The sequence below is a fragment of the Carlito syrichta genome, unplaced genomic scaffold, assembly GCF_000164805.1.
Source record: "Carlito syrichta isolate Samal-C Ts95f unplaced genomic scaffold, Tarsius_syrichta-2.0.1 Scaffold315593, whole genome shotgun sequence".
NCBI classification, from domain to species: Eukaryota; Metazoa; Chordata; class Mammalia; order Primates; family Tarsiidae; genus Carlito; species Carlito syrichta.
The window spans coordinates 776,743-803,670 of NW_007259689.1; the positions used below are offsets into that span (position 1 = coordinate 776,743).

The 26,928-nt window shown below is 38.9% G+C and overlaps 1 protein-coding gene across 1 annotated transcript in view; it reads left to right on the plus strand.

Annotated features, from left to right (window-relative positions):
* The window catches only part of ATP8A1 (ATPase phospholipid transporting 8A1), a 221,199-nt gene extending 194,271 nt beyond the window's left edge, over positions 1-26,928 (plus strand). The window contains exons 35-38 of the mRNA XM_021706448.1: positions 13,812-13,900; positions 14,651-14,743; positions 20,412-20,503; positions 22,217-26,928. Of these exons, the coding sequence (XP_021562123.1) occupies positions 13,812-13,900; positions 14,651-14,743; positions 20,412-20,503; positions 22,217-22,314 (372 nt within the window). The 3' untranslated portion in view covers positions 22,315-26,928. The remainder of the gene's footprint in view (positions 1-13,811; positions 13,901-14,650; positions 14,744-20,411; positions 20,504-22,216) is intronic.

The window sequence follows — 26,928 nt, forward strand, 5'->3', positions numbered from 1 at the left end:
TATGATGTTTCTCCTCATGAAAAATATTGTGTTACTAATACTGTCCTCATTTTTCTGTTACTACTTTTAAGTTTCTAAATAGCACAGTAATGAAGATTAAAATAAGACAAAACGAAGCAAATTCTGCTCTTAATTATCTTAACTATTCTGGGAACTATATTCCTAAAAAATGTTTCAGAACCACACGTTTTCTGGTGCTCTTGATGCCTTTGTAGAAAGCCTCTTCTTTTGTGTGTTTAGTTCTCAGTATGCATTGATATATCATCAACTTTTCCTTTTTTTTTTTTTAATAAGAAACTTCTGATTGATCCGGATCCCAGCTGGTTCTTCCTCTTTCCCTCTGAACATCTTTTTTAATCACTCATCTTCTCATCACTCTTTGCCAGAGGGTAGAAACATACAGGTTGTTTCTTGCATCACACGGCTGGATACAATGTTAGTTCAAAGTCCCACAGCGGGGTTACCCCCTTTCAGGTCCCTACTACCCCCAGAAAGCACATGAATGCTGTGAGCTGGAAGCAAATTTGCATACACCCTGAGATTTTTGTTTGTGTGTTTGGGTTAACCCAAGCCAAGGATTTCCTTTTGTCTCTGAGTAATCAAAAGCTTCTGGGAATAATCGCAAACATATTGGGGTTTATCTGAAACACCCTTCTGCTGAGTTATTTTCTGGGTGTTCTGCCTTGTCTGTTTTTATGGAGAAAGCAATCCTTCATCCAGTACAAGAGCCTAATTCAGTTCAGTTCAACTGAGATTTATGGAGTGCCTAGGTGTCAGGGCCTGTCCTGGGTGTCGGTGGATCAAAAGTTTAAAAAAGAAAGTCCATTCCAAGGAGTTCGTGTGTCATGAAGAAAACCAAGATCATTAGGATATAAGATGCTAATTGTTATGGTCAGGATGCGCAGAGGCTAACATCGGAGCAAGCACTCCACCCACAAGCTGCTGTTCAGAAAGGAATTGCTTGGTACCACTAAGACCCAGGCTTTCTGGGAAGGTGAATGTGAGAAGGACTTTCCAGGTCAAGAATAGCCCAAGCAAGGAACAAATTTGGTGATACTAGGTCAGAAAATGGTTGGAGCCTAGACCAGAAAGTTAAGCAAAGACTGGGTCACAGAAGGTTACCTGAACATCATTAATGTCACTACGTTAAGCCATGGCAGATAGCTTTTCACTATGGAATTCACAGTATTCCAGAGAGTACCAGAAGCCATAGAAAAAAGATTTGGGGCAGAGGAAGTGATAAATAAATGCCATTGATAAACTAGGAAGTCATGGGGAAAAAATTGTATTTTGGCATGAATATAATACAATTGAAAATTAGCAAGAATTCTTTTCAGCTAAAATAAAAGGCATTAAGACAGTTCTGAATGAGAAGCTCAAGAACAGAGAACCTGACAACTGTGTTCCGCTGTCTTGAGGCTTTCTCAAAGGGAGGTTTTGAACTAGACCCCTCACAATGTGCAACCACCAAAGGACTTCAGTGGAAGTTTACGTCTTCAAGCCAAAGTTCACATGAGCGCGGGATTTGCCTCTGGTTATACTGCAAAGTGGCAGATTGACCACTTAGGGCTGATCTGAGGAGGTCTTTGTACTACCCAAGTTCAGCCCCATGCCCAAGTGTACCACAATGAATTCAGACCGACTAGGCTCAGGCCTCTGGGAAAGAACCCAGCAATTTGGTAACCTTTGCAACCTGAAATGCAATGACACTTTCAGAAATGTTTGCGAGTTTAAGTTCAAATAACATAACCTTTTCAGTGTCTGAAAGCACTGTTGATCTTGATGAGTCATGCAGTTCCCAAACTCCAGTGGAACTGCTGCCAGGAAGGGCACCCCAGCATTCTACTTACAGATTTCTATCTTGTCACTAAAATGTAGGTATACAAGGGTACTCAAGAATATCTTTAGGTCTCTGGTTCCATGAATCAACTCTTTCAGGCCTGGCACATTGCCTCATGCCTATAATCCCAATACTTTGGGAGGCCGAAATGGGAGGTTTGCATGAGCCCAGGAGTTTGAGGCCAGTCTAGGCAAGGTAGCCAGACACTCTCTCTGCAAAAAATACAAAAATTAGTGTGATGGCACACATCTATAGTCCCAGCTACTTAGAAGGCTGAGGTGGGAGGACCACTTTAGCCCAAGAGTTTGAGACTGCAGTGAGCTATGATCGTGACACTGAACTCCAACCTGGGAACAGAGAGAGACTGTGTCTCAAACAAAATCAAACAAGGGCAGCCTCCTCAGTTCCCCTCCTGCTCTGGGAGCTTTTCTGTCCTCCCAATAAATCCCACTTTCTAAAAAAAAAAAAAAAAGCAAACAAGATCTTCCTATCCACTGAGATTGGATGACTGATAAAGGCAACTATTATGGGTAACCAAGGCTGAGTGATATGGGACTGAAATGAGAATAAAGCAACACAGCATTTACCCTTTCCAAAGAAATACAGTAAGTCCCCTACATACAAACCTTCAAGTTACAAACTTTAACAATGCACATGTGTGGTTTCTATGTATTACTTCTCACCATCAGGTATCAGTGTAACCTGTTAAATACATACAGTACCATGTAGCAAATTGTGTTCATTGGGTACCTAGGCTAACTTTAGCCTTATAAACTTATGAATGCACTCTTGGAGCCAAACTTCTTTGTATGTTGGAGACTTCCTGTATCTAGTTAATACAACACAAAGAAAGAATTGAGGAATAAAAGGGAGGAAAAAGCCACAATTTGGAAAGATTCAGAAAGTTTGTTTGAAAAGAGGCAGTACCTACAAACTTAAAGTTAAGCATTGAAGGTTTTTTTTTTGGTTTGACGGTGATGATTTCATGAATAAGATGCTTCCTGAGGAGATCAGAAGGATTAATTGAGTCATAGGAGGAGACAACAGAAGCTAAATGACTTCATCACATGGTAGAGGGCTTTAGAAAAAAGAAACATGCAAGTTGCATGTTTTGGGAGACTCACCACATCTTGGTACAAACTATCTCCAAAGAGTTGTCCTACTGGCATGTTTCAAAGGGGTCAGAGCCAGAGAGAACAGTTGACATCTTGGATTTGACCCCACACCTGACCAAATTCTAAAAAATAGACAATGGATTGACCACTTCAGATTTTGCCACTTTTAAAGTTTTCTAGAGAAAAACTTAGAGAGTTTTAGAGTTTTCTCTAACTTGTAAATTCCCTTGGAAAAGCCCCAAGTCTTCAAAGATATGCAAAGAAAACAAAAGGTTCCATTCACAGCAACAAACAAGAAGAAACCTTAGCCAGGTACGTGTATGACTGGATGGAAGAAAACTAAAGAATTTGACAAAAATGAGGGAAATATAAAAAATGAGTTGAGTAAGTCAACATACCATTCTCTGAATAGGAGGAGCATAATTGAATTGTCAGTTCTTACCAATTAGTGAGCCATTCAGGGGAATTTTTTTAAGTGTAGCTTCTCCTCTTGATTGTATTCTAGCCTAGGAAAATAATCCTAAATGCAGAAAAAGAAATTAAGGTCTGGCTGAAAATAGTGGCTTTATTATACTATTTTGAGTGCTTCTCATATCAGTGAAAATTGATGATACTCTTCTTTTTTAAATAAAATTTATAATAAAAAGATCTTTTTGGCTGGGTGCAGTGGCTCATGCCTGTAAACCCAGCACTTTCGGAGGCCAAGGTGGGAGGATTCCTTGAGTCCAGGAGTTTGGACTAGCCTGAGCATTGCCTTTAAAAAGAAAAAAAATTAGTTCGGTGTGGTGTTGTGTGCCTGGGGCCAGCTACTTGGAGGCTGAGGCAGAAGGATTGCCTGAGCCCTGGAGGTCAAGGCTGCAATGAACCACAGTGGTAACATTGTACTGCATCCAGCCTGGGCAACAGAGTGAGAATCCAACTCAAAAAAAATTTTTTTTCAATAGCTCAGAGTTATTAACTTAATGACTTAATATAGTTCACCAAATATACAAGAGTAGACCTCAAAAAACAGAATTATTTTTTGGAGGGTAGGCCTCTTGTGGTACCAGCTAGGCAGGTGTTTTAAGAACCCATCAGCATCAGTGTACCAGCTAGCGTTGTTATGAAAGGCTGCATTCAGCGTCAATGAATTTTGGGGGGCGATTCTTTCAATGCTTTTGCCCATTTCATAATGGGTGATTTATGAACTCACCTACCCACACCGCAATTAGTGTTCAGCATTTTTTGACCAAAAAGGCATGACCTGCATGCCCCACTCTCCCTATTTACTGGATCTTGCCCCAAGTGACCTATTTTTGTTTCCCCAGATGAGAAAATTCTCAAAGGGGAATGTTTTGCCAGCATAAAAGAGGTTAAGAAAAAAAACAGAAGCGCTAAAATGCATCAAAATTGACAAGTTCAAAAACTGTTTTGAGCAGTGAGAAAAGCAGTGTATTACATCAATCGGAGATGACTTTGAAGGTGACTGAAGTTTAAACATGTAAGAACAAATGCACAATTTTTTATAAGTATATTCCGGGTTTTGGGGGGCCCCCTTGTATGTCAAAACACTATTCTAGTTGCTGGGGATACAGACCCGAAAGGTAGTGCCTGCCCTTAGGAACTTATAATCTAAGAAGGGAAATAAACCAATGTGAATCTATCAGGCTAGATGGGGGACTTCAGAGGAGGAACAAGGATGGGGTGGGGTGGGGAACTGTTTTCCATGGGGGGTGGTCATGTAAGGCCTCCCTGTACCTGATAGGACCTGTGGCTGTCTGGAGGGAGAGAATTCAGACCGAAAATAGACAAACACTGAGAACCTGAAGAGGCCTGAAGGAGGGAGGGGGTGACTGGTAAAGGCGCCAGAGAACTGGCCTTCGAGGCAGGGCCAGACCCTGAACCACTCAGGGCCAGTGGGTGATTGCAGAGACTCACTTTTCCTCCAAGTCCCAGGAAGGTAGAGCCTAGAAGTCAAGATCTGACTTGTTAAATGGTTGCTCTGGGTGCTCTGTTGAGAACAGAGTATTGGGGTAACAGGGAAGAGGCAAGGGGGGCACCAGCAGGCTGTCATAGTGATCCCAACAAAAAACAGCAGGGACTTGGGCTGCTGTGGAAGGGTGTAAGTGGGTGGATTCTGGATTTGGGTGGGAGCCAGGGTGTGCCCTTTGAATCCTTTTTTTTTTTTTTTTTTTTTAAGATTAGAAAATATAGTTTAATTAAAAGTAAAATAGAGAGAGAGAGAGAGAAGATTCACCTCCCCAGGGTGAATGGGGAGGAGACCAACACCAGGAAGCATGGAGACAGCCATAGCCCAAAGAGCACATGGTCACACCAGAGTCTAACAAGGCAGTGATCTGGTGATGGCGATTTTTTTTTTTTGTGTGGAGACAAGGTCTCACTATGGTGCCCACGCTGGTCTTGAACTCCTGGGCTCAAGCAATCCTCCCACCTCAGCCTCCCAAAGTGCTGGGATTACAGACGTGAGCTACCATACCCAGTCAGAATCTTTTTTCTTTTTTTTTTTTGTACTTAAAATTTTTTAAATTATGGTAGAACATATAGAACATATTTATCATTTTAACTCGTTTTAATGTAACGTGTTTTTACAATGTTATGCAACCATCACCACCCATCTCTAGAACTTTTTCGTCTTCCTGGACTGAAACTGCACACCCACCAAATAATTAATTCCTGTTCTTCCTGCCTCCAGCCCCTAGCAATCCTCATTTTACTTGCTGTCTCTGAATTTGACTATGCTAGGTACTGTGTCTAAGTGGAATCATACATTTGTCCTTTTGTGTCTGGTTTATTTTATTTGGCATCATGTCTTCAGAGCTCATCCATGTTGTTGCATGTGTTATAATTTCACACCTTTTAAGGCTGAATAATATTCCCTTATATGTACAAGGGGAGACCCCCCAAAAAAATAGAATTACCATTTTCAAGGCAGGCCCTTGTAGCACAGGAATCCACCACAAGGTAAGTGTTCTAGGAACCCACTGGAATCAGCATACCAGCTAGCGTTATGAGAGGCTACATTCTGCTTCAGTGAATTTTTTTTAATATTCTTTGATCGAGTTTGCCCATTTAATAATGGGTGATATACAAGTTCACCTGCCCACACTGCACTGAGTGTTCAGCAGTTTTTGTCCAAAAAAGGCATGACCCCTGTGGCCCACCCTCCCTATCCACCCGATCTCGCCCCCAGTAACTTTTTGTTGTTGTTTTCCTGGGTTAAAAAAAAGGGTCCTCAAAGGGAAACATTTTGCCGATATGGAAGAGGTGAAATAAAAGCACTAAAAGTCATCAAAATTGACAAGTTCAAAAACTGTTTTGAGTCGTGGAAAAAGCATCTCAATAGATGTATGCCATCAAATGGAGAGTATTGAAGTTTAAACATGTAAGGATAAATACACAATTTTTATATAAATTCCAGGGTTTTTGTTTGTTTGTTTTTGTCTTTTTTTGGTCTTCCCTCATATCTACCACATTTTGCTTATCCGTTCATCTACTGATGTTTCCACCCTTTGGCTGTTGTGAATAGTGTCACTGTGAACACTGGTGTGTGGATTTCTTAAACAGAGCAGATAATTTGCCAGTGTATTAAAAGTACAGTTTAAGAAAAAAACAGGGAGAAACAAGGGGGGCTCCTAAGTGTGTGTGTGTGTGTGTGTGTGTGTGTGTGTGTGTGTGTTTGGGGAGTTTGTCTTGGGTTTTGTTTTTTTGTTTGGTTGCTTTTTTGCAGAGCAGCTAGAAGGATAAACTTGTAATTGTCTAGATGAAGAAGACTGAGATTTTATCCTGCTTATTTTTATTTAACATATTAAAGTATCATATTGTGGAGTTAGTAAAAATCTTCCTTAAGGTTGGTATAAGACTTTCTTTCTCTAACTGCCTGTCTGCATTTCTTCCTCATCCCCTACCCCCCCCTCCCCACCGCCCCAGAAAAACAGTGTTACTTCCAGGCATCATACATTCCCTGGATTCATGGAAACACTTCCATGATTCAGACTAGGGATAGGGTTGGTTTAACATATTTAGTTTTTAATGAATATCGCTCAGGCTTTTTTAACAGAAAAGGCAACCTACACTGGTAAAGGATCGTTGGGGAGCCGAATCTCACCTGCTTCTCCCTTCTCCCCTAAACACATAAATATCTATAAACAGCCATAACTCCTCCAAGGGTAACTCCTCACCAGAACACAGGAAAGCCAAGCAAACTGTAACCACCACATACAAGAATGTGATGAGAGTCCCAGGGCTCTGGTGTTTTCGACTTAATCTCTCAAAACACTAGGTTGTAAGGACTGACTTATCCAGCAATTATTTATTGAACACCTGCTTGGTAGTTAAGTACTTGGGTCAAGAGAACACATATTTCTTCCTCTTACAGAGAGTTTAGTCTAACAGGAAGACAAAGGAGCCACTAGAAACAGGTGCCAAATAATGGAAGCCCAAAGTAGTGTCAGCTACCTCCGTCTAAGGAAGGAAGTGACCCTTGATGGAAGGAAATCATCGCAGTAGTCATCGCAGTTGCAAGGGCCCAAGGATAACAGGACGCCTGGGCGCCTTCCAGAAGCTAAAAGCCAGAACATGAAGCAAGAGGTGGGGCCGGCTTTAGAGATGATATTAGAAAAGCAAGGTCAAGTCAGATAGGAAAGGTTTGAAACCACAGTAAGGATTTTGTCATCTTCCCTGAGGGTGATGTGAGGCCATTAGAAGGATTTAATCCAAGAACTGCTAAAATCAGATGTGCCCTATGGAAATGTCCCACTGTGCCTGTGTGCCTGGCTACAAGCAGAGTGTTTCTGGAGTCAGGAAACCCCACTAGGAGACTATGGTAGGAGGACAGGCAAATTGTTGGGGACTGGGTTAAAGGAGACAGGATTGGCAAGAGGAGGGTAATCGGGAGATACAGAAGCACAACAGAACCGGGTTGAATGTTGGATGGGGTGTACAGAGGCAATTCGAGAATCGGACACAGGTTTCTGCCTTGGGCAACTACTGACAAAGCCATTCCATATATAAGCTGCAAAGAGGAAGAGCGCACTTGTGGGGAACACCTTGTGTTCATATTGCGATGTGTTAGGTGTGTGCTTTAGGAGCTGGGTAGTCTGTGTTTGGAGTTCCAGACAGAGATTAAATCCACAGGTGGAGCTCTGTGGCTAACTCCCATAGAGAGAATTATAGAAGATCTAAGCCCAGGTGGTGATCTGGGGCTGATTCCCATATACATAATAGAAGAGCTAAGCATGGGAGAGATCTGGGGCTGGTTCCTGTAGAGATATCAGAAGATCTAAGCCCAGGGGGAGATGTGGGGCTGATTCCCATATAGATAACAGAATGGCTGATCTCCTGTGGAAGGTCATAGAATCTGCTAATCCTCCCAGAACTGTTGTTTGTATAGTTACAGAAGACTTCTGAAAGAATACCAGGGTGTTTTTCCTTTCTCTTTTTCTCAAGACTCTTTCCAACAACCAATTTTCTATTAATTATAACCTGTGATCAGCGACTTTAACAGCCTGAAGAATGTTTTCTCATATGGATGTACATTTACCTAAGCAACCACTTAGTTATCTGTTTGCTTTTGTTAATTTTTTGTTATTTAAAATAACCCAGAACAAATATTTGCATTCCCTAAAATTAGCTCTATGGGTTGTTAGCAATATTTGGGGAAAAGTGTCTATAATTTATAAATACATCTGGGAAACCTTGGTTTAAAAAACTATTCAAGGCTGGGCTCAGTGGCTTAGCCTGTAATCCCAGCACTTGGGGAGGCCGAGGCGAGTGGATTGCCTGAGCCCACGGGTTCAAGACCCGCCCAGGCAACTTGGTAAGACTTCATCTCTACAATAAATAAAAAATTAGCTGGGCACGGTAGTGCACACCTGTATTTCCAGCTACTTGGAAGGCTGAGGCAGGAGGATTGCCTGAGCCCAGCAGGGCGAGGCTGTGATGGCCGGGAGCATGCTATTGCACTCCAGTCTGGGTGACAGAGTGAGACTCCAACTCAAAAAAAGAACTATTCAAGCTAGTTATGGTTACTCATACCTGTAATTCCTGCACTTTGGGAGGCCAAGGCAAGAGAATTGTTTGAGCCTGTGTTCAGTATCAGCCTGAGCAACATAGTGAGACCTCGTCTCTACAAAAAATAAAAATTAGCTCGGCGTGGTGTCACGCACCTATAGTCCCAGCTACCTGGGAGGCCAGGCAGAAAGATCGCCTGAGCCCAGGAGCTCAAGTCTGCAGTGAGCTGTGATCGTGTCAATGCACTCCAGCCTGGGTGACAGAGTAAGACTAGGCTCAAATTAAAAAATGAAAAATAAACTATTCAATAGGGCTTTTTATTCTGACTTCTTGAAGGCTTAACTGTGCTGTTCTGCGCTGTGACTGCCGCTATGGTTTATTTGCACTTTTATTAAACCTCTGGCGATGGGCCATCTTGGGAGACTGGTGTGATGCTTTCAGGACTAGTGTCCATAGGACAGTTTCGTGAGTAACTAACTTATAAGCAAAAACCGTACCTAATTTTAACACATAGTTCATAAATTGAATTATCTAACAGGAGTAAACCTCTCTGTCCTCTGTGTACATTGCCAAATACCTTTCCCAAGGGCCAGTACATTGCTGGTGGGAAGGCAAACTGTTATAAATCCCTGTAAATTCTTGTTTCCATGCTATGTTTCCTAGACTGGTCTCGAACTCCCTGGCTCAAGCATTCTCCCACCTCACCCTCCCAAAGTGCTAGAATTACATGCTTTAGCCACCATGCCCAGTCAATCATTTACTTTTTTAGTTTTTTTGTTTTTGTTTTTCGTTTTGTTTTGTTTTTGAACATTTGGAAGTTCTACCTTTTTGTGAATCAGTTCTTTAAAGTATTTCCTTTTGTAGTTCCCCCCCACCCAGGTTTTTAAGCTTAGAAAGCCCTTATTTAAAGCTTTATCCAGACACTTCATAAATAGTAACTTCTTGGTTTTGTTTTGTTTGGTTGGTTTTTTTTGTTACTGCCAATGTTAACTCTTAACCCCTCTGGAAGATATTAATTTCTCTCACTGTCCTCCCTCCAAAAATAAAAATTAAAAGCATGTTTTGAAGCACTATTTTCTGAATAATTTTTTCTCCCAAAATTAATATATTATGCCTGTGTAGTCAGTAATAATTTATATAGAAAAGTAATTTTTCTCCATTTGCCAAATTAGTAAATGGAGATAAATAGAACTTTATTAGGGATCAGTTACTTTGGCCTGTGTGTCAGTATTAAATTTCAAAATAGTAGATGAGACAAGCATATATTGTGATATTATTGTGACAAAAACCATAAAATTTGTAAGATGGCTTACATTTAATTTGATATTGTGATGAAATTTTTTTTCCCTTGAAAGTTATGGGGCAGATGACTAGAAAGAGCAAGGGACTGGAGTAGTGACATTTGACAATTGAAATAAAGAAAATTCATCATCAGTGTTACCAACTGATAGAAGGCACTCTGCAAACATTACCAAGTTTAATTCTTAGAATCGACTTTACATATGAGAAAATTCAGCCTGAGTAGTTACTTCCCTGAGTCTGATAACTGGGAAGGATATAGCCAGGACCACTTCCAGGACTGTTTATCACCAGACCTGCTCCAGTTGTGTTCCATGGAGATGGACTTGGGGTTCCCCAATGGGCCTTCCTTTTTTTATTTTTTTGAGTTGGGGTTTCACTCTGTCTCCCAGGTTGATGTGCAGTGGCATGATCACGGCTCACTGTAGCCTCGACCTCCCATCTCAGCCTTCTGAGTAGCTGGGACTGCAGGTGCACACCACCATACCAGGCTAGTTTTCTTATTTTTTGTAGAGACAAGGTCTCGCTATGTTGCCCAGTCTGATCTCAAACTCCTGGATTCAAACAGTCCTCTCACCTCTGCCTCCAAAGTGCTGGGATTACAGACATGAGCCACCACACCCAGCATCGCAATGGGCCTTGTTTTTTATAAGGCCATCTGTACATTACCCAAGAGGGAGAGTCACCGCGCCACTCTGACATCTATGGTGTAAATGTGGGGGTGGATTTAAGAACCACATCGCTAAGGGTTTATAAGCAAGTGGCACATTTGAATTCTCTCCTACAAGACTGAACTTGGGTGCATTGAAGGTGAAGAAATTTTCCTCTCTGCTGTGAGAACATGGGTGCTGAGGGATCCCCCATTGTGGGTCAGAAGGTAAGCCCCTCTTATCTGGTCACACCCCTTGGCTTGGCCAAATGCACATAAGCCTGTGTTTTCTCAGACAAGTTCACATGGAGATTTCTCTGCAAGTTCACATGGAGATTTCAGAACAATCCCTCTACTGCAAGTTGCATTTTCAGGCAGCGATGGTTTGTTTCTGAAGCCCAAGTGGTCCCGTTTTTGAGCCGGTGTCCCTCTACAGAGACAAGCAATCGCTTGTTCCCCACACAGGGCCTGTGCCCTCTGGTTTACCAGCTTTGCAGCTTCCTCGGCTGATCCCTTCTCAAGTCTCCCGGGAGCCACTTTTGTGGCAGATTCCTCAAGGAGGGGCAGCGGGGGCCACTTGGCATGGCCTGCCCATCTCCCACGTTAGCAGCAATTTGCAAACTGCTCTCAGAGAGACCCGAGCCCAGAACCCAGCCCAAGCTGCCTGCTCCTGTCCCCACCATTGTCTGCAGGATCCTTCGCCTTTTCCCAGCTGACCTTCCTGCAAGTGGGGAGATGTGAAAAGTTAGACACAAAACTGGTTTCTGCAGTGTGCTGGGGAGCTTTCTTATACAGAAAGGAAGGAAATACCTCTGTGGGATTTTATTCTGTACCCCCCCTTCATCCAAAAAATACAAAGAGACTCTGTGTCTTTAATGCGAATGTCGGCTTTAAATCTTTTAGGTTTGGATTAACTCTGCAAAAGAAGAAAAAAATCTGACAGGCTTTCAGATATGACGCAGAAAAACTTTTTTCCCCTCAATTCATGTTGTTCATTTGTAAAGCCAAAGGCTGGTGGGCTGAATAGTGGGGCGCCAGTCCCTCCTCCGCTCATACTTAGCATCACAATGGTCAGAATTAGCAGCCCTGAGTCCCTTCCACTTCTGTCCTGTTCCACCAGCGAACGTTTCATACAAGGTGGCAAAGGCAAGAATAAATCCTTCTTCTCTTGCCCCCAAATTAAAACACATTAAAAGTAAGCCAAGGAGATGTGGGATTTCCAGTTATGTGACTTAGACTCTTATCTTACCTCTCTACCCACGCACCAGAAAGAAAAAGAAATCAATTTTTTACAGTTGTTACCTTACTAGAAGGCTTCCTGGAATCTAAGGAAAACCTCCTGGCTTGGTAGACATTTCCTATTACATAGTTATTGTTGGTTTTCACCATTGAGAATGTCAGCAAACATGTCAAAGATCATGTTTTGCTTATTAAATAAAGTGACTTTTATGAGAATATTTTTCATCTTGTTGGGGTCTGGAATATGGGTGCTGGTCCATGGTACCCACGTGACAAAATTTATTTTCTGAAATTTTTTGTAATAGCCACACTTTTTTTGTTTTGAAAGTGTTCAGGGCTATTTTGTTCTACAGAGCGAAAAACCTTGGTAACTTTGAACTGGCAGTCTGTATCGATAAGCCCACATTCATGGAGAAAAAGTTTACACAGCAGTTCCTGGGCCTTAGTTGAGAGTCAAAATGAATAGATGATCTGAAACATAATTTAAGAGTAGTTATCTTTATATTTGATAGGAATTGATTGGTTAGGACTTTTTGTGTGTGATTTTGAAGTTGTCTAGAAAAATTAAGTTCCAGATAATTTTTAATTCTTGAACCGTATCTGATTAAGAAAAAAAATTTCTGTGATTTTTAGTAGAATGTAGATGTGGATGCGTTAGTTGGGTCCTTCCTAATGGAATTATAATGATGCCTTTATGGATTTAAATAGTGGTACAGATTTACTCTTGAGAAACAGACTAAGAGAAGTGAAACCAAAATATTTCTTTTGGTTGTATTGTACAACACTATTCCTTTTACTTCTTTGCAATCTTATTATATTACAAAGGTTTTTTTTTATCATAATTGCAGTCAACTAATAGAATTTATTACATTTTTAATCACAGGATCATTTTCTTTACATTCCAAAAGGCTCTGTTATAGCAATTTGGGATTTAATACAAAGGAATTATTAAAGTTATTTTTAATACACTTTTATTTGGGTTTTACATGCCCAATATTTGGTCTGACTTTAGCAATAATGAGTATGCACCAATACAAGTTATATAAATCATGGAACAAAAATTAAGATTATTTCCACCTAATATTAGCCAGAAATAATCAAATTGTTGTTTTAATAGGTATTTTAATTTGATTATACTATATTCATGATTCATCTGGATGATTTTTTAATATCCTGTAATTTTACAAAAGTAAAGTTAATTTTCATTTGCCGGAAATAGTAAACTTAGTTTGTAACTATAATTTATTGTACATGTTATATGTTATAAGAGAATTTAATCTGGAGTATATTTTAAGTTTGCTCAAAAAGATTGATTTTTATATCCTAAGTTATAAAAAACACAAAAAGTTATAAAATACACAAAGTTTATTGCTTTGTATATTGACCACAATAATAAAAATTTCATATAAAAATATGAAAAGATTTAGTATGTGATAAAACTTTGCTCTCTTAGCTACTTGAGAGAAAAAGAAATAGTTAATGCATATTTTAACATCTTTAGCTTTGAATTCAGATATCTCATAAGCCTGAATTCAAAGTTATTGTATACTCTCTTATAGAATGATATCCATAAAATTATTTTACTTAAAATTATATAAAAACTAAATGCGAGTGTTGTACTTGGTTTTTAAAGTCACGCTTTCTCTAACGGTTGACACAGGCAGCCATGTTGTTCAGCTCCGGAGTCTTTTGGATGGGCCTGCTGTTCATCCCTGTGGCCTCGCTGCTCCTGGACGTGGTGTACAAGGTGTACGTATAACCCTCAGCGGACACACAGAAATGTGGATGCGTGTATGTGGGCCCTAAGATCTCCCGAGTTGTAATATCAGCTCACACATATAGAGTTGGCATGATAGGAACAGGCCATACTGATTAATTTTAAATAAATGGAGAATTCACTTTAGGAAATAGAAAACTAAATGAGTTTAAAAAGCCAAATGAGAAGCAAAGCAGGTCGTTTCAATTAGCATCAGAGAAAAGTGCATTGCATTGGAGAGAGTTATGTTACAGTGTACTTTTTGTAGAAATCAGTCCCAGAACCCGTACAAGGTAGAAGAAAAAAGTTTACTGTCCCCAAACACATTTTTAGTAGTTATAAAAAGAAATGTTTTGCTTGCCTGATTCTAAACCCATATAAAATAGAGACTGAAAGAAACGAAACCTTTGCTGATTTTTCTCAAGGATTATAGTTTGAAAATGTTATCTCTTCCCCCAAAAAAGTTACCACTTAAGTTAATTACGTGATGTTTCCTTAATGACTATGAGAGTTTTAATTACAAACTTAAACCATTTATTTTTAAGACTGTTGTTCCTATATTATTGCTCAAAATGACTCATTTTTTAGATTCTGTTGAAAAACTGCTTGTACTCTGGTTTCTGTTGTACTTATCAACAGCGTGATAAGAAGCCAGACATCTAGTTTTAAAATAAACTCTTCACACACATCTTCCATGCAAATGTGTGTGTGTGTGTGTGTGTGTGTGTGGTTTGTTTTTGCAGTATCAAGAGGACTGCTTTTAAGACATTAGTTGATGAGGTGCAGGAGCTGGAAGCAAAGTCTCAAGACCCAGGAGCAGTTGTGCTTGGAAAAAGGTAAAAGACACTCGGACTATGATCCTTTCCACGTGAACTTTGAATTTAACTTTTACTAGTAGTTGGAAATAAGTGGTAAAACTTGTACTATCAGCTACTGTGGAGTTGGCGGCATCATTGGCAGGTTTGGGAATCAGAGACATGTGGATTCAAATACAGTCTGTCATTTTCTAAGCTGTGGGTGGCCTTCACCAAGTTGCTTAATACTACCGAGCCTCAATTTCCCCATCCATAAAATGGTTAGATATAAGAAATGAATAAACTATTGTAAAGCACATAGCATTATACCTGATCTTTAATAAGCATTCAATCAATGGCAGGTACAAATATTATTGTGTTATTAAACTGAAAGGGAAGAAACGACTTTTTGCTTGAAGTGGTATTACAATAAAATAGTATATTATCAAAATCATAGCTTGACATAAGGCACAGTAGTTATTAGAAACTGACATGATAGATAGATAGATAGATAGATAGATAGACAGACAGACAGACAGATAGGTGAAGCGAGTTGTGTTTTCCAAGTTCTCTTCCTCACCACCTAGCCCCAAGAATAGCAAAGTTAGAAAGCTAATCAAATTCACTAAAGTCACAAAGCATTGTAGAAAATGAATAGAAATTAGTCAGTTGCACAGTTGTGAAGACAGCAGCAGGAACTCATTTTATTTTTCCTCTCTTCAGTCATACTAAAGTGAGCTGAAGTTTGACCTGAGCCATAGGACGTGTTTTGCCTTGGTGAATGTCACCTTCACCATGTTTCACTGTTGTTCCTCAGCTTGACGTGGTGGCATAGATGTAGGGCTGGGGACTCAAACTGAGACCTGGCTTCTAGCCCTCACCCCTCTCATGGGAACCTCACCTAGGTTGTGCCTCTCATTTGAAAATAACAGCACAGACCTCTGTTGAGCGCTTACTGTGGACCAGGTGCTCCACTCGAGTGTCATATGTGCTGTCCCACCAGCTCCCTGAAACAACTCTTTGCCGGTCCGTCATCTCCATGTTTTCCAGATGAGGAAACAGGCTCCAAGAGATGAAGTACCCAAGTTTATGAGTGATGGAGCTGGGCCTGGAGCCCATGCTGACTGACTCCAGAGCTCCTGCCCTGAGACATTTACTTTTCTGCCTCCTTGCTACTTTATCAAGAATATAATAGAGGCTGGGTACAGTGGCTCATGTGAGGGCCGTAATCTCAGCACTTTGGGAGCCTGGGGCAGAAGGACTGCTTGAGCCTAGGAGTTTGAGATCAACCTGGGCAACATAGCAGGACCTCATCTCTACAAATAATTAAAAAATTAACTAGGCATGGTGGCATATACCTGTAGTCCCAGCTACTCAGGATGCTGAGGCAAAAGGATAGCCTGCACCAAGGAGGTCAAGGCTGGGGTGAACTTTGATGGTGCCACTGCACTCAAGCCTGGACAACAGAGCGAGACCCTATCTCAAAAAAAGAAAGGGGGAGGGAGGGAGGCAGGGGACCCTGTTTCAAAGAAAGAAAGATCTTGTGAGTTGATCATCCCCAATTTTTTTCAATCTTCACTGAATGCTACTGTTAAACTTAAGTTGTATATAAAATGCAAGAATGTCAGAAAATTGGCATTGTATGAAGATTAATATTTATAATTATTTCTCTCATCTTTTTTATTTTCAAAGATTTAAACATCTTTGTTAAAGTAATTAGCCATTGTTAGAAATTAGATAAATTCTATTAAATGTTAGAAAACATATTTAATCAATCTAAGTATATTGCTTTTGAGCCATAGCTTATGGTAGAAATCAATTTAAGACTAAAATGTTGGGAGAATCACTCAAACCTTACTTCTGAAAGTTTAAACTTTACCCAAAATCTCAGAATAAGGAATTGTGGATACTGTGGGCTCCTTGGAGACAGAGCAATTATTTTTTGATAGGATTGGCTTGTGTTTAAGCAATGCATTTAATAGGCAGGCAAATATAATCATGAGACTCATAATTGTGTGTATTGCTTACTGTAGACCTTAGCCAGCATATCATCATCTGCCATTAGGAACTAGAATTGTAGCCTGAAATCTTCAGGTCAGTCCTCACTAATTGGTCCATCACCACTATATGGCCCACAGCCTTAGCATAAAGCAAGAGAGTGGGGCAGATGAGGTCCCAGAGGACTGAGTCGTGTGGATGGTGATGGTGCCTGTGGACAGGGACGGTGCACTCACTAGCCTTTCTCCGTATTGTTTATCCTAATGAAAAGCAATTCGAATATTGCCCCAGAACTAACAGAAAAGAACTTCTATTCCTCTCGGTTTTCACACTGGGTTTTACATAAGCATTACATAAATACCTTGGCGAGGGGAAGGACAGAGGGCTCTAGCCCTAGCTCACCCCCATCACTGTGAAGATGGGTCTACCTGACATTTGGAAGGAAGAATGACAGATCATGAAACACGTCTCCTGCAGAGCAGAGATGAGGCCTGCTACATTCATAGTTTTTCTCCTTGCCTCCACAGCTACCTCTGGCAGGGTAGTTATCACATGCTATATGTGAAACACTTGGTATATGAATAGTTATTTACTTTCTCGAGATTCATTTTAATGAGTCAACCAAAATAGCTTGCCAACCCAATATACAGACAAATGCAAATTTACTGTGCTTCAAAGAGCACTGAAAATTCCTTGAGATGACACATCCCAACACATCCCACAACTGTAAATGGGTTCCACCAACAATCACATTTTTTAGTGTTCCTAAGTGAAATATTATTTTAAATATGGTGTCTTTCCACTCACCTCCACCAAATATCTAAGCTGCAACATTTTAGTGGGTTTGGAAATAAAGTTACAAGATTTAAGTGGTAGTTATATAATTTCATTAAATGAACTCAGAATTTGCATAGCTTGGAATATAAATGAAAGACCAGACAAGATTGAGTAAAACTGCTAGCCAAGAATTGTGAATAAGATGGAGTACGATGTGGTTTTAATGAGAGAAGTTATCTTAGTTTTGTGTGTGTGTGTGTGTGTGTCTTCTCACACTGTTAAGCTGTCCAACAAAAATTGAACTTATACTATATGTATTAATGTTATCAATATATTTTCTAGTGTGACTTGATAGTAACATCAGTACCCATAAACATCAATGGCACACAATTGCATAAATTTTGAAATGATGAATAATTCCCCCACCTAGAAGGTGACTAGAGAAATACAAGGTCATCACCACTATGTATTCAGCACCCTCCTGTGAACGGCATGTATACTCTGGAGAGGAGACTCTGCTCCATATTAAAGCAAGAACTTCAAAGTAGCTAAGGAAAAACAAAACAAAATAACAAAAACCTAGTCATTTTCTCAGTAAAGCGGCAGAATGAGGGCATTCTAAATTAAACTCGTGTACAGTGCTAGACATCTCACACTGAGCTATTGTTGAATATAAACCAAGGCATCCAAAATGATCCGTACAGAGTACCTTTTGTTTTGTGATTATTGCTGTTCTCGTTGTCTTTTAAACAATAAATTCCTTAGGATCTGAGGGATAGGGGTAGGAAGGATCAGCATCTGTTAAGTGCTTCCTAAGTGTCAGTCAGTGGGTTGACAGCTCCCGGAACCCTCGCAGTCTGCCTGAGAGTGAAGTATTGTCCTCCTGTCACACGTGAGGTGACCGAGAAAGGTTTGCCTACAGTGACCCAGCTAATAAGTAGCAGACTCAGAATTAAACCAAAGTAAGACTCCAAAGCCCACACTCCCTCCTGAGGAATATGCTACCTTCCCAAGAAAGAGACTTTTCATATTGCTTAAATAAATAAAAATAAAAAACACTGGACATTAACTTGGTGTAATAGACTTATGTGTGAACTATTACAAAACAAAATTATGTTGTCTTATAGATTTCAATTGCCATAATATGAAAGACAAAATTCTCATATCTGCCTTCTTAGCACTTGGATGTTGTAATATTAAAGTATAATGCACTGGGAAAAGGCCGCCTACAACCAGGGAAATGTCATGTTTTGGGGAAAAGCAGCGTGATGATGCATGGCCCTTCTCCGGTCTTCTGTAGTTTTAAGCCCCCGAGACACCGGGCACACCACGTACAATGCTCTGCTAAGGAAATCAGCCCACCAGCTACTCAAACTACCCACTCCCTCAAAGCTATTACATATTTTAGTGTCCCTCAGGGTCCCAGAGACTGTAATGTTAGATTATTTAAAGAGTAGAATAAGAAAAGTGAACCCTTAAAAATGCCCCTTTCTCCTTCCTCACTATCTGTTTATTTCACTGATAAAAACAAGTTTTACAACTGTTTGCAGAACTGCTGGAGTTTTAGATTAATTCATTGTCTTGCTTTCATGTAACTAATTCCCAATTATCATAAAATTTGTCTAATACGGACCAGTTAATATCCCTAGACTTTTAAAAAATGTGTGTGGAAGATTACTACAAATGTCAGCCTTTCTAAATATTTTTTCTTAGTTTTTGCCTCAATATTTGTATAATTCATTTACACAATGAGTTCATTTTGCAGAGAAATCTCTCTTTGTTTTATATGTGATAAAGATTGTTCCATTTCAGAGTCTCAAAAAATTGGCAAAATACAGAACTGACATGACATACAGCACTTTAGCTAAGGCTTTTATAGTGGGAAAAACACAAGATGGAAATGTTTCAACTGAATCTGTTCCAGTTATTAAAACAAAATTGCATAAACATTTGCTGTAACACATGTGGATTAATTATTTGCTTCTCACGCTCATTATGTTGTTTGATATCAAAGCAAAATTTTATAAATCAACCAATGAAGAAATGGCATGATTGGAAAGATTGATGGTGTTTATAAGTACATTTCAGAATTATTACTCAAATTCATGTACCCGACAAAGATTTGAGTTCCTACTGTGTGAAGCATTGTTCTATGGGCAGTGGGAGTGGGGAGATGCATTATTTCTTGCAATGTGCTTTTAGGAGTTAGCATAATTATCTGGATTTATATCTATAGAGACAATTATTCTAAACATGCATTGAAAAAAATGCTTTCCTTTTTATTTTACCTAGCATAATTATTTCCTGAAAATTGTTTATTTTAAAATGAAATTAAGGAACATACTTTCTATCATATTAGAGTGGTAATGGAATTTTTCTAATTAAAAAACCTATGAAACTTCTTCTTTGTATAATTTTAGTTAATTTAAGTTTTATTAATATTTTTAACTAAAAAATATTTTGCACAAAAATATCTGCAAAGTGTAAAAAAAGATACATAATAATTAAGGGGCTTTTTTAAATTCTAAAAATGCCATCCTTAGCATCTATGCAGTAAGTTAAACAAGTTTTTAGATGCAAATAACACTACTGATGATTTTGTGTTTTTTCCTACCAATTGTGTTGTACCAGTTCTGTGTTGCCATTTGGCTTAAATATAACTGGGGGGAGGGGAAGAAGTGTTACTTGTTACGAGGAGGGAGACGAATGGGGACAAAAGTCCTCCTAACTGTGGGAGGGAAATGGCCTGAAAAGTGTCTGTCTAAATACTTGAAATCTCATTTGCTATCTGAGAAAATGGGGCAAAAAGAATCACCAGGCTACAGATTTCTCAAGCAACCTTTTGTTTAAGTCTGACTCTCTGGTGGTCCTGTGGGCACGCGGGGGTCTCTGCCAAGTTGATAATTCATCTCACACGTTTGCACCTGCCCCACAGCCTCACCGAGCGGGCGCAACTGCTCAAGAACGTCTTTAAGAAGAACCATGTGAACTTGTACCGGTCTGAATCGCTGCAGCAAAACCTGCTCCGTAAGTATCTGAGCTCTTGTTTTAAGCAAATTCTCTGCCATTCCTGGATCGTGGCATTTATCAAAGCCGTATTTTGTCTTCAGGGATATTTAATGACTTAAAATTAACACCTAAAACAAGTTTTGCATATTTGCAACCTGTAAGTAACAGAGAATCCATGGGTCACAGTTGGGTCACTTTTAACAGAAGAGATAGCATTTTGAAATCTTACTGTTTCACTGGAAAAAAAACAATATTTCCACATTCCTCGGTTCCTTAAATCTATAGGAAAAAAAAACAGTAAAATAAATCTTAGCTCTTAAAAGCTGCCCCTGTCTTGTTATCTTTTCTACTTAAATAACTTTGTAAGAGCGTTCCAGCTTTCGGACAGCACAAGGAAACATATATTTTCCCTTCAAAAATATTTATGTACATTTAGAGTTGTAAGAAATTATTAGGTATTGCACCCTCTTAACATTTCAAGGATTTAAAAAAGAATATAAAATATAAGGCCCTGTAGTAAGTGTATTTGTGTTAGTAATATATCTTTTGTTTCATGTTGTTTCCACATGTAATTTATTTGCACTTATATATACTCATGTTTAATGCTTTTGCTCTCTCTGCTTCAAGAGGCCTTTTCTAAAGATGTGACCCCCTTGGGGCTTACTTCTTACCCTCATGTCCCTGCCAACCACATCGGGGCATCAGAGGGTTTATTTGTAGATGCTGAAAGCCAAGGGGAATGTCCTCTGAAGCCAAGAGGCCACTTTCCAACATTAGCAGCTAGTTGTGTTATTGCCTCCTCTTTGCTTTTTTGAGTTGGCAAATCATAATTGCATAGATTCAGGAGTACAGTGTGATGTTTTTGATAGATGTATATACAGCTGGCGCTTTGCATCCATGGGTGCCACATCCCTGGGTTCATCCAACCATAGGTGGAAAATATGGGGGGGGGGGAATGAAGTTCGCAGAGGTCCAAAAAGCAAACCTTGAATTTGCTGTGCACTGAATACTATGTTGAATCTTTGAACTGATGTGAAGGCTTTGTGTTAAGGATTATTAGTCGTCTAGAGATTATTTGAGTATGTGGGAGCATGTGTGGAGGTTATATGCAAATAGTACACCATTTTATAGAAGAGGTTGGAGCATCCTGGATTTTGGTATTCAAGGGGGTCCTACCTGAGCCCCAATCCCCACCACTACACAATATGTCCATGGAACAAATACACGTGTACCCCTGAATCTAAAAAAAATTTTCTTTGAGTTGGAGTCTCACTCCATCGCCCAGGAACTATATGTTATAGAATGATTGAACCAAGCTAATTACCATTTGCTCACCTCATCTACATGACGTTTTCCTGCCCTCTCACCCACTTGACCCACATGGATCCCACCTGATTAGCCATCCTTGCCCTCTGCAGAACTGGGGAAACAGAAATGAGGAAAATGGGAGTTGATTTACTGAACAGAGGGATAAGAGGGCTTGAGGGTGCCTACTCAGGCTTCTGGGGAACAGGAGTCATGAAATCCACACTGGTAAACTATGACCATCCCACCCTTTTTCATTCAAGTCTGTGTCTTTTTTCGGACGTGAAAAATGAGCATCTCCAGGGTCTTGAAGGTAGGAGGAATGCCTGAGTTTCCCAGCCTGAAAAGTGAATACTCAAAACTCAGAATGGCAGCGATTCCTGGCACCTTTGGGATGATGATTTCTGTGTTATCATTCACTTACAGATGGATATGCTTTCTCTCAAGATGAAAATGGGATTGTTTCACAGTCTGAAGTGATTCGGGCATATGATACCACGAAACAGAGGCCGGATGAGTGGTGACAGGGAGGAGCTGAGAGGCAGGCTCTGCTCTGTCTCGAAGGAGAGCTACCCAGTTGTCACCAGGCTCAGCTGACCAGTTCCAGTCTGGCTCATGGAGAGGGAGGGCGAATCTAAGCTCATCTTGTTGATGAACATTTCAGATTCATGTATATGATAGACATAAGCACTGTGCCACTGTACTGTAACACCATCTCCTTCCGGATTTTAAAAGTATTTGCTAAATCTTTGTAAACAGAATGGAAAATGACCTGGTATCTTGCCAGAATGCTTTCGTAAACAGAGAATAGGTCAGTACCCTATGCCACTGTCCTGGGGCTGTAACTGACTCTCTGTTTATTGGCTATCCCACAAGGTGACCAACCATGAAAAAAAATTCTAAAATGGTATTTAGCTAAAGGGACTCTTGATATCCAAACTTAGATTCCAGGATATGCTGAAACAAACCAGCGTTCTTTAAGGAACTGACTCATGTTACTGAGCAAAATTTCTAAACAAGGCGTTAATAAGCGTTTGTGTCAAAAATTGTCTTGATAAATGTTTGCCAAAGAAGTTCAGTAAGTGTATTTCTAGTTCAGTAGTCATTTGCCCGGAAATTTAAGAGAAAGTTTACTTCCAGTTCTGCTGTAAGATCTGCATGCTTGACTTTTCAAATGTAAGAGTGATTTGCAAAAATGAATATTTCAAGGCATTTGCTACTACAATCTGTGATGTTGCACCTTTGGCCTTACAAATGCTTCTTTGTTGTTTGTCTTGTTTATTTGTTAAAGTTAGAGGATACAAGTGTTAATGTGACTCTGTCATTATGATAACTGATTTTTTTAAATTGTATTTATGTCTCAGTCGTTTCTGATGAAGTTTCATCATAATTTAGATTTTTCTAAATATCTGGCTTGTGCCGTGGGTTAAGTCATGTCATTTTTGTCTTAAAGTTTTCCCTCTTCCGAAAATTACCCTTACATATTTATGTGGGATTCCCAAAGCCTCTGTCAAGATGTTTAAAATAACACGTCAGATAAACGCATGGGCTTTTGTATTGTACATAGGCTCAGCTTCTGTATCGTGGTCTGGTTCTTACTGTTGTTCCCACTTGAGATGCCTGCTGTCATGTAGCACATCCAGTGTTATGGTGACTGTCCCTATACATAAGGCTGAAAATTACTTCACAGTTCACGTGTCAAGTAGTTCCCAAAATTAGTCACACGCTGCTTATTGGGACAAAGAAGTAATACATTTTCCCCATTTAAAAATACCTATGTTATGCAAGCCTGTAACTTTACATTCAAAGAACACTTTTCATCACAAGTACGTTTCATTACATTTTTAAATGTGTGTTTCATTATTTTCAACATCTCCAAGACATCTCCTGAAAATGCCTATTTTGCTACCAAAAATAACTGGTGAAGGAGCTGTTTAAAAACTACAACCAGTTTTCTACACTATTTTTTAAATAATACTTTCATTTAAAGAAAAAAGGAATTATAGTTCTCAGATACACTTCAGAGATTGAAGCAAACTATTTGCCTTTTATTCAAAAGCCTGTTTGCCTTTAAGTGGACTTACCAGCAAAATAGGTAGAACTTTCTCTTGTTTAAAAAAAAAAAGGAACTAGAATTGAGAAGAGAGGTGATTTTTTTGAATTGCCCCTTGAGTTTAATAATTTCACATTCTTTTCACCCTTTTTCTCAATCTAGATTAAAATTAGGAGATATATCATGTTCTTCTCTGTATTTTAGCTTTTTAGTGACCAGTATGCCTCTACATTTTTCTACGAATAAGAGGTTATAACACACATTTATAACTCTTAACCTAAAGGGAACAAGGAGTTCGCATATTTTACTTCCCAAACCTTCTCATTCAGGGTTCAGATTAAGAGAATCATGAGTCAGACATCTGGTGAAACTACAGGTATTTGAGTCTAAGATCATCTTCAAAATTCTGAAATCACAGACTTTACCCATCTCCTGAATGGATGTTCAGAGAGGCTTCTCCTGGGCCTCGTGGTGGTGATGGTTGAGGTCAAACCACACACAAAAAAAATGAGAACACAAGACCGAAGTACATTCTTCCAGAAAAGCGTTTTGTGGCAATTACAGAGAAGGGCTTGCCCTAATCTCATCAGTGACTTCCTTCTGCAAAGCGTTTAATATAAAAACCTTATGAATATAATAGAACTGGATTTTCTAACCTAACCAAGAAAACTGTAAGTTTTATTGTTATCTTGAAACATGAGTTGTGTCCATGGAACTCTTCAACATGAGAAGAATGTTCATGGTTAATAATTTACTTTGTGACATCATGATCTAAAATGTGTCTAACTTATGCCTTTTGTCCCATGGTCCTATTTTTGAATTATCAACATTAAGTCAATCTCTTTGCTTCTTGGGTGGGAGTAGGGGCATGGGACAGAGCGTGAGCTCCTTGGCAAAACTTATGACATTGCAGTTGCGTGACTTTATAGTGTTAACTTAAAGAAAACACTCTAATTTTATTTTAACCTTTCTTAATTGGAAAAAAAGTCACATGGTTTTACCATGATTAAAATAAAGTGACTTTTAACGTGTGTTTTCTGAAATAAAAGACATGAACTCTTCAATTAAAAAGTTCCTCATAGGGACTCCGGCAAATGCTAGCACGGTTGCTTTACAATGTTTACAATAAGTAGAAAATACTACTTATAGTAGAAAATCCTCATTTATTTGGCATTGAAAAGCTGGAAGTCGCTTCTTTAATGTTGAATATACACAGTGGTATGGAGCATGGACTTTCTAAATGTTTTATACATATACATATAAAAATATATTGGTGTCTCACACCCAGAAAGATGCTATATTGTAGAAATTATTAGCAAGAAAAGTGTTTCTCAGGAACGTAGTAAATTTTAAATGATGTATGTACTTCCTGTCTCGCCCACCACCACCTCTGTGCTCTAACTCAAGACTGTTCCCGTAGTGTTGGCTCAGATGGTGGAAAACGTTTTCTAATCAAGTCAGGGGAATGTGTATTCTGCTAAATAATGTTAACCATTTACATGAATTGTACGGTCATTAAATGGAATCAGTGATTCCTCTTTAATTTCCGGGGGGGGGAGATGAATTATAGAAATCAATCAGCATTTATTCTGATCATTAAATTTTATATTTTAATTGTGCAATTCAGCATTCTAAATATCCAATACAAAAGTCACATGATGATTTGTTCTACTTTGTGTGGACTGTATAAAACTTCTAACCTGTAATTTTAAATGTTTTTTCAGGAAATGAGTGCAGTCAGAAAGTCATAGATTGTAGCATTCATAGTTTTTAAGTTATTTATAAAAACATCATAATTATGACAAAGCTAGATGGACATTAGTGTTTATTTTCATGCAGTTGTTCTCTGATAGTTCCTGGTTTTAAAACTTGTTTCATTAAATAAATCTATAATCTTATAACAATCTACAAAATAGATGGAGAAAATGCCCACCCCTTTTTACATCATATGGACCAGGAATTCTTTTTGTAAATTACTTAAGGTAACACCGTACAGGTTAGTGCCTAATAAATGCTTTTTAATGACGAACATTTCTATAATGCCTCATAAGATGCCATCTGATTTTTCTCACATTAAAATAACTGAAGTCACTTGTGAAACTTAAGTTATATTTTGCTGCATTTTAATTAACCTTCAACAGCTATTAAAATGGAATGTAAGTTAAATTTTGAAGGAAATAAATGTTTTCCATTTTTCATCTTGATTTATTTTCTGTATGAGAGCAGCTGTGTTTTTGATAGGTTTATGGTTTGCATGAATTAATATTTAAAGTGATCCAGGCCAATGCATGGCTACCGCTGTAAATCTTGATGTTTATTTCTGCCTTATAAAATTCTATCATGGCCTACCTGGAATTTAATATTCAGTGGACAAATTAATTGGTCCTCCACACAACATTTTTTAAAAGTAGATTGTTTTACAAACAAATTTAATTGAATCTTTTGTTTAGCTTGCCTCTAAGAACGTTTCCTAATAAAGCTCACAAAACTTCTCAGCAAATAAATCTCCCTTAAGTAGAAAAAAAGCTAGTTTTCATATTTGCTTACTTTGAATTAACAGCAACTTTCCATAGGTATATCTGCTCTGGCAAAGATATGAGCAGCATATTTAAAAATAATATAAATATTTTTATGTTTCGTGGCTCTAAAAGAGAAGCCATAAATGCAGAAAATACTGTTTGTTGTTTGTTTAATGACTTCAAGCTTCATTTTTCACATTTTCAAGTTTCTTAGGTTAAAAAAAAAGGCAGCCTTGGAAGGCAGCGACTATGGAAAACTAGTTCGCATTAAAGTTAAAGTCATATTTTCAGCTCCCTAAAAAAACCATTCCTGCTGAAACTGCTGTCGAAATTTTGAAGCTGCATGACTGGAGAGTATTGAACCTGTGGTGTTCGTAGTTTTCTCAGGTTTGTTTATCTTGATGTTCGATGCACTGTGTTTTATAAATAGTTATTAAAGTTGAGTAATATCATTTCTATGCAGTGTTATGTGTCATTGGCCTTTTGTGAATGTGCATGTTTTAAACTGCAAATTTTAAACATTTTGTCCTCTAATTGTTATTAAATAAACTTTACCATTACATAAA